This window comes from Amblyomma maculatum, chromosome 11 (assembly GCF_055883805.1).
Source record: "Amblyomma maculatum isolate TAMU_Amacu chromosome 11, ASM5588380v1, whole genome shotgun sequence".
NCBI lineage: Eukaryota > Metazoa > Arthropoda > Arachnida > Ixodida > Ixodidae > Amblyomma > Amblyomma maculatum.
This window is the reverse complement of record NC_139354.1, coordinates 18,147,193-18,155,727: the sequence shown is the minus strand read 5'-3', so window position 1 is coordinate 18,155,727 and position 8,535 is coordinate 18,147,193. Positions and strand designations below refer to the sequence as shown.

General features: G+C 43.5%; 1 protein-coding gene across 1 annotated transcript in view; it reads right to left on the bottom strand.

The window, feature by feature from the left end:
• LOC146172959 (venom protease-like) overlaps positions 1–7,430 on the bottom strand; it is a 17,206-nt gene extending 9,776 nt beyond the window's left edge. The window contains exons 1-3 of the mRNA XM_084585091.1: positions 7,349–7,430; positions 6,069–6,154; positions 3,691–3,841 (exon numbers count right to left, since the gene is read on the bottom strand). Coding sequence (XP_084441217.1) covers positions 3,691–3,841; positions 6,069–6,154; positions 7,349–7,430 — 319 coding nt within the window. The remainder of the gene's footprint in view (positions 1–3,690; positions 3,842–6,068; positions 6,155–7,348) is intronic.
• Between the last annotated feature and the right edge of the window lie 1,105 nt (positions 7,431–8,535).

Below are 8,535 nucleotides of genomic sequence, written 5' to 3'. Positions count from 1 at the left end.
TTCCTACTTGAAACTATGCACGTAAGATAATTGTGAAAAAATATCAGGTAAAATAATATATGATTTCTAAAATGCCATGAACGTAACTAAAATCTTTACCCATTACTTCTCGCAAACATTTCAGTTTTCCATGAGAATCAATTCCAAGGTAATGCAATCACTCCGAAATTACTTCGTGCTTTTCAATTATCCAAAAATAAAAACCCGTCAAACAAAACCCAACCTGTCTCTGTACTAAGGACGCATGTTACTCGGTGTTATCACCCAATTCATCCCTAGCTTACTATTTCCCCAAACAATACTTTCGTCTAGCTTGGGTAGCTGAAGGATAAGTCAACGTCACGAAAATCGAATATGGCTGAACACTCATCACATTCAAAATTAAACAGCACTGCAGAATCTGCATTATGCAAAAGCACGGATGCTCCTGTTGGTTGCCTCTGGTTGCTTCTAGTTGCTTAATGCACTTCTTGTTTGCCAATTTTAGTCTTTGGTACTTTCAAATTGCGCGCCAATCCCTTCCTATTCTCTTTTTTCGGCTCTACTTCCGGTTGCGTGACGTCACTTTCTTGACATCATATCACTACTGAACCTCTTTCTCTCTTTCCACTTTCACTCTCACCTTCCTCCCTTCACTTACGCGCGGTTCAGGTGTCCACAGAACAAGTGTGGCAGATGCTGCGCCTTTCCTATCCTGTGAACCAGTAATTCTAATTATTTACCTAACTAACTTATTGGCCTAATTATTTTTTCGGCTACAATATTACGTCACCGTCTATTGATTGACACCACTCATTAACCTCTACCGCTTCTCGATTACTAACAACTGCTACGGACATAATTTTGCGGACATGGTCTGCGGGCACGGCCTGCGGACACGGTCTGCGAACACGGTCTGCGGACACGGTCTGCGAACACGGTCTGCGAACACGGCCTGCGAACACGATCTGCGGACACGGCTTGTGGACACAGTCTGCGGACACGGTCTGCGGACAGAAATCTGTGAGCATAGCGAAGTAATGTTTTCGTATTAAAAGTTCCTGACAGAAGCCAGCGAACACCTAGTCTTCCTGCCTCTTTCGCACGAAGCCATTAAAGTAGGATCATGTATTACATCGGTGGTCCTTAATAATTTACCTTGGTAGCATGCGATCGGTATTGTTCAGGCCTTGCTAATTTTCGCCCGCTTCTCCTCGCGTCCCGTTCCGACGAGCATAACGACGCTCCATTGGCACTTACCCAAAATAACCACGGGAGTGCATAAGTGTGCTCCTAACTAGATTTGAACTTCGACGTGGAACATTTGCTGCCTATTCGGCACCTCAAGCGCATTGCAGCTTCCCTCATGGGAACGCGCGCGAAACTTTCACTTTACAGCCGAACTTTAAACCCCTGTACCGCCCCCTTTATAGCCTACATTTACACCCTCGCACCTGCATCCAAAGCTAAAAACGAAAAGGGAGACGATCTTATGTCCTCATGGGAAATGTGATACCTCAGCCCTTCTGAGCCACCATACTGCTACTACACGCCACCATACCGCTACTGTGAACAATGCACGGCGCAGTACGCTGACAAAGGCGGGTTTCCTTTTCTGTCTTCGTCGCAGAGCCATAGAAAGTTGTCCGCTATTATAGCCATGGAAGAAGCACTGACCGCGACCCAACAGGAGCGAACAATGGCATTACCGGACAAGCCAACGCTGGTCTAGGACTCAGACCTAGATGGTTCTGGACATGGGTCCTTACTCTTTTCGAGGCAATATCCGGGCGTACGAACCTCCAGAGCTTTACCGCCACAAAGAGCAAATGTTTATGTTCAAAAAGAAATGAATCACTTTTCTGTTGCGAATTTACTGCCCCAATGAAACTTATTTCATCACTAAGTGTCCAGTCCATCAATTCGCTGGAATAAATTACAAAATAAGCTGGAAAGAAATTGCTGTAATCCTATTAGAGTTACAATTTCCTGTCATCTCTGGCAAGGACGAAATCTGTTCGTCGCTCATTACGCGGTATTTTTTATCCCAACAGCTCTTATATTGTTAGGCGGGCAGCCTTGTGTAGCCTCAAAATCTGTGTATGATTTAGAAATAATGTTTTGGTTTTGCCTGGAGAGTAGAGAGAACAAAATACACGCCACCTAATAAGGTAAGAGACGAAAGGAAGAAAAGGTGAAGATCAGTGGGCAGCTTAATGGATTAGAAGTGTTTTGAGAGTAGAGGATGCGGAGACGGAAGGTATAGGTCCCGCAAAGACAACACGAAGGTAGGAGGGTGATATACCTCGGCAGGAGCAGGTTATCTCGAGAGAGGAGAAATGCGCAAACTGAGTGTCATATTTTCAGGAGAAGCCGAAACTGGATTAATTTTATGGCGATAGCTGAGGAAAGCACAACGAGATGACGCGCATGAAAGTTGGCGGAGGTGAATACGGTCCCGGATTGCGAAGGACAATAGCTGAAGATGGGGAGGAGGAAGCATAAAACAAAAAAGTATAGGGCAAGGGTACGGTGGAGGCAGGGAAGAGGGGACGAGCTTAGTTTGCACCGGCTTATGCGCAATGTACCATGGAGAGATATGATAAGAACAAAAATATGCCGACTTCGCCCTCGTGCCGCTCAGTGCGAAGTCGGCTGCTCTGGCGCCCTCTCGTAAGGCGTGTGAAGGATCGCCTTTCCGAGCCAGGCGTTGGTGAAGCACCTGTTACTTGTCAGATCACAAGGCCCTCATACAACTAAGGAAAGGCGATTCACTAGAAAGATGATAATTTTGGGGAAACTAAAAGGGTAAGGTATAGGTGCGCACATATATAGTATACCCCCGTGTATATTCACTTCTTAGCCTCGGCATACCGCAAAGCCAATATTCGTGACGAGCTGTGCTCTAATTTTACTTCACAGTGTGACAGATACTGCGCCTTTCCCTTCCTGTGAACCAACCAACCAACCAACCAACCAACCGAGTATCGTACTTCCAGTTTTCTAGAACAGAAACTCTACTCTACTCTCCGAGCTGCAACTGCCGAGTTCACCGTAAGTTGGCGAATGACCTTGAACTGCTCACGAAGCCCCACCCTGTTTTCTTCTTCTTGAGCCTCCGAGAGAGGATAAGCACATTTTCGTGGCCAGGTAGCACCTCGTCTACGCCTCCAAGCAAACATCGACCCAATAATGGATCATGCTGGGGGCACATTGGGCCTGCGTAGGGCCTGCGTAGGGCCAGGTACTGACAATGTAGATCCAATATTGAACCCATGGTTTGTTCTGCCAAGGAAATTTATTTTTTTCACGAGGCCCCACCTCGTCTTCTTCTCCTTAAGACTCCTAGAGGGCACAAGGTGACCTTCAAATCCTCAGAATTTCAAACTAGAACTTTGCGCTTTTGGTAAAGATTTAGCTACTCCACCGTGTAGTGCTTTCACACTAAAAAAAAAAAAAAATACCGGAGCGAATTTTAATCGGTCTGGTTCAAACTCAGGTTCTCGGCTTCAGTGGCGAAGAGTCTTAATCACTGAGCCACCGCGGCGGGTGATTTCGCTTTGTGTAGCCAGGTTTAAATAAGCCGCCATTTTTGTCTTTGGTCGCTTGTTAATAAATACTATCAACCATGGTGCCTCTGTAATACTGTCTGCGTTAAATGTCAAATATAGTTAAATGTCAAATATAGCAAAATTCTAAAGGAAAGCTTACCTGGAGCATTGAGGTATAGGTCCTCTGCGAAGAGCTGGAATATTTGACGTCTTAGTTTATTTTGCTCCCACCAGTAAACGAGCACACTTTCAGCAAACAGGGAAAAGGAGATACCAAATATCGCATTGCAGGGCCTCTGCTCTAAACAAAACTTTCAACCAAATGTGCACAGTAAGCCATTTCATATCGCGAACAGCATGCAAACTGTGGGAGGAGAAAAAAATAATTCGTTAATTGCCTTTGCAGCAATAAAGGCAGGTGGTCTTTCTTGATGTGCATTCGATCTCTCGAGATGTAAAACGGAGCAGTTAAATGACGCGTTAAGAACCCTCCTTTATATCCCTTCATATCCCGATGGCTTTCGGGATAGCAACATATTTAAGAGAGATGACTCATAATACGTAGTGTTTTGATGCATTTATTGCCTCATGCTTCGTGTGACCAGAAAAGGTACTTCACACTTGTCAGTCACCCAGAGAGGATTAAAAATGAAATAAATCGCTGATAATTAATGACAATATCTAGATTTTGATAAGTTATAGTTTAAATTAGTCATTATCATTGTTAGCCATAGTCGTAGTTTTCAGCGGAACGGAGCTCATAATCATGGAGCGTTAAAACACTTAAGGAGGCCTTCATACTTCATGGCGGCATTCAAATTTCTGCTGTGCGGATAGAGTTTGCAAATGAAATGCGTGCGCCGGTCCCAAAATTTTGGCAAGTTTCAGGCACGCTTCATTTTAACGCGGTTTTCAGGATTTCTTTTCAATGCGCTGGACACATGTTTGAATTGTGTTCAGTTCAGTTCAGTCGTTCAGTCGTGTCCGACTCTTCGTGACCCTATGGACCATGTCACGCCACGCTTTCCGGTCTCTCACTATCTTCCTAACATCACATAACTTCATCTGCAGTGCCTCGAGGATGCCATCTAACCATCGCGTTCGCTGCCTACCCCTTCTCCGGCGACCCTCAACCTTTCCCAATATCAAATCTTTCTCCAGCGACTCCTCTCTTCTCATCAGATGACCAAGATAGCTGAGCTTTAACTTTAGAATTTGACGCTGCAATGAATTGTGTGTGAATTGAATTTGAATTGTGTTATGGGAAAGTATTTTAAACTCAGTTTTCCCCCCAATAAATACATCTTTGCGGTTACCACAACTAGAGAAAATATGGAAAATAATTTTTGCAGTGTCCTGCAGCGACCATTTAACAGAAAGTGTTCCCCGTGATGAAGTTTGGTGCCATTTGGCCTAAAGGGTTCACTGCAGAAAATTGCACGTTAAAAACAGTAACTAACAGCTGAGGTTTATTTGAGAAATAAACGGCACAAATAAATAGAATTACTGCGCTTAATGCATTGCAATAAAAGAAGCGCCAAGGGGATCATACAGACAAGTAGGCAAATATGGTTACTATCAAAAAGCAAAACACAAAAACAAGGAAGGCTTACAGCTAGCTTTTCTGAGCTGTGTTGTCTTCTAAAAAGCCTTCATCACAAGTTAAGGCAATGTTCCGTTCACATTTCTGCTCTATATCCTATCGCGGACCTTTCCCCCTTCAACAAATTGCTCTAATGCGTGCAAAGGTATACAAAATAGCATGTTCCCTTAGAGCACGAGCCATCGGCTCAATGTTAGAGCATGTTGGGAATGCACTAATCCTATGCATGACCGGCAATGAAAACGCAGTACCAAGACTGGGACCGACTTGGGTTGACTTCAGTGGTTATGCTTTTTGTGCTCTAAGAATGTTCATCAAAATAAACTTGGTGCCCCACTCGTAGATTTGGTATTCTACTTACTGCCTAATTTTTATATTATGCCAACGATGCTGCCAACAACCTTTGCTCATTCGTCGGCACATTAAGCAAGCGAAGCATTAGAGAAGCTCCGCTTGCTCAAACAATCTGAACGCTGCGTTGAAGCTCGGCACGCAAAAGATGAACACAGTTTTCGTAAATGTTCGAACACCGCCGTCACTGGTTAAAATCAGTTCAGTTCAGTCGTTCAGTCGTGTCCGACTCTTCGTGACCCTATGGACCATGTCACGCCACGCTTTCCGGTCTCTCATTATCTTCCTAACATCACATAACTTCATCTGCAGTGCCTCGAGAATGCCATCTAACCATCGCGTTCGCTGCCTACCCCTTCTCCGGCGACCCTCAACCTTTCCCAACATCAAATCTTTCTCCAGCGACTCCTCTCTTCTCATCAGATGACCAAAGTAGCTGAGCTTTAACTTTAGAATTTGACCCTCCAATGAGCAGTCAGGGTTTATGGTCGGCAATATCGACTGATTTGATCTTCTGGCAGCCCAAGGAACTCTCAAGAGTCTTCCTCAAGAGTCTGGCTAAAATAGTCATACTTTGAACTCACAGAACTGAAAGTCAGAAACAACAGGCTGACTTCAAGGACGACATGAGTCATGATGTACTGCGAGTTTTCCTCGCCAGCCTGGACACCTGCACAAAATTGGAAGGCAGTAACAGCGTCAGCCATGATTATGAAATGCACACCTACCGAAGCCATTGCAAGCTATTATGGATCCATGCGGAAACATTTAGGTTGTAAATAACGGATTATTTTGCACAAAAGCATTTCCCACAGAGGTTGGGGAATGTCTGAAATACTTCTGAAATGTTGTCTGAAATGCTGAAATGAATGTCTGAAATGCTCATAGCAATATCCAATCTTGGGCAAAGTGTTAGTGCAATAGCACTAGAGTAAGTGACCTAGCAAGTGGTTCAAACGGTCTCCACACTAAATAAGAGCTGAATGCCACATTTTTGTCGCCTTAGAGTCCAGTCGAAAAGGTGAACATAGAAGCTTCGCAGTTCCTGGTATATCCAGGCTCTGTTACCGACTGTATTGCACTTTACAATGTCTGCAACCAGGCGAAATCACCATGAACGTACTGAAAAAGCGAGGTGGAAATTGAGGTTGGTAGATTACATACATGTATACAGAACAATTTAACGCATTAACTGTGGCAATGCACTATCATGTGGAAATTTAAAGAGCACTTCCACCATTTGCGGAACAAAGCACTGCATGGAAGTGCTCTTTGGCAAATCAGTTCAGATTTCGAGATGGACGCTGTGGCTGCTTCAGCGCTTCGTCAATTGGCGCCCACCCGCATTTCGGCGCGGTTCGGTACGCGATGAGTCTATTTATTTTCTTACTTTAAATCAGGGTAGTACATATAGAACAGACGACTGTCTCCGGCTTTGACGCATTCCAAAGATTCACAAACTAGGACAAAGAAGCTGCTTCCACGCGCAGCCGTTTTACGAGTAACGAAAAAAAAAATGCATCTAATGCCGGCTTTCTGGAGCATCTTCAAAACTAGAAGTCAGTTAATTACGTCCTTTTCTGAACAGAGGCAATAGATTCCATGCCTTCTTTGGAACTTCCCGCCATCTTCTTGCTTTCGGTGCGCACGAGGCTTATTATTCAGTGGCAGAGGCACTTAGACGCGACACAGTGCGCCAAGTTGTCCCCAGCTGTGCAAGAGGGCCGCCCGGCTATAAATTATGTCGACGAGGTCAGCACGCGCGGTCAAAGCCACCGCCGCTGCCTAACATTCGCGCCTGCAGGGTCAAGCCCTCCGGGAATTTTACGAGTGCTTTTAGTGCCCTACAGGTCACGACGGCTACCTCTAAGCCGAACGATGAGAAGGCTGTCTTGTTCACTTGATTGACCCTGAAGCACGAGCTGACATCTTGAGTCGACCGCCATGTTACCAAGCTATCATACCTCGAAATTTTTAACGTGCGTATTTTTCACCACGAAGTAATTTGTCAACGCAACGTTTTCTAACCATCTTAATATTCTACAATAGGAATCAGCATATGCGCAGAAAACCCCTGGGTATATTGTAATCTCTTTCTGTAAATGCTTTTGCTACCGTCAAAGACGTTCCCCATGTTTTCTAGAACACTCTTCTCCATTCGAATGAAGGGAAACATTAAAAATAAATATTTTGATGTGCGTCGAATTATCAAGTCATCGTCTTCGATACTCTCATCACAAAAACTTGCAGTATTCTGCGGTGGCCTCTGTAATAAAATTGATGCCCTAAAGTATTTTCTTTGGAGCAGAAAGCTGGATTTCCATATAAATATATAATAGTATTTAATATTGTTTTATGTGGCTGAGTGTGCGCAGATTACAGAAGGAAAGAACTGGCATTCACTGATCATAAACAACTGCTAGGGCATGATACTCCTATGACATGCATGGCTGGAGTGCGACACTTACGCCCTGCGGTCTAATTATTGGTACAGGCATGTGCATCTGCTGACATCCACAGCGCGGAGACTGCAAACAGGGTGAGGGTTTTGCAACATGTCCCCGTAACGAACCGCGCTCGAAGGGCAGAAGCAAGGGCAGAAGCAACGCTCCTGCTTTAGTGATAACTTAAATGATAGTATAGATAATAATAATAATAATAATAATAATAATAATAATAATAATAATAATAATAATAATAATAATAATAATAATAATAATAATAATAATAATAATAATAATAATAATAATAATAATAATAATAATAATAATAATAACGATTTATTGGCAACAAATTTACAAAATAATAACCAGCCCGTTTAAGCATACATGCTTGTGAACAGAGCTGGGCAGTACAGCGTCATGGCATACGTGCCGAGCCATGCACAAAAAAGAACAATATTCAAAAACAGCATTGATACAAAAATACATGAAATGAAAAGAGCAAAAAGAAATGACAAAGCATTTACAACGCAAATCAATGAAAGTTATTGTGAAAAAAAATCTGCTATACAGTATTCCTTACTGATAATGTATCTAGAATGAAACAGCA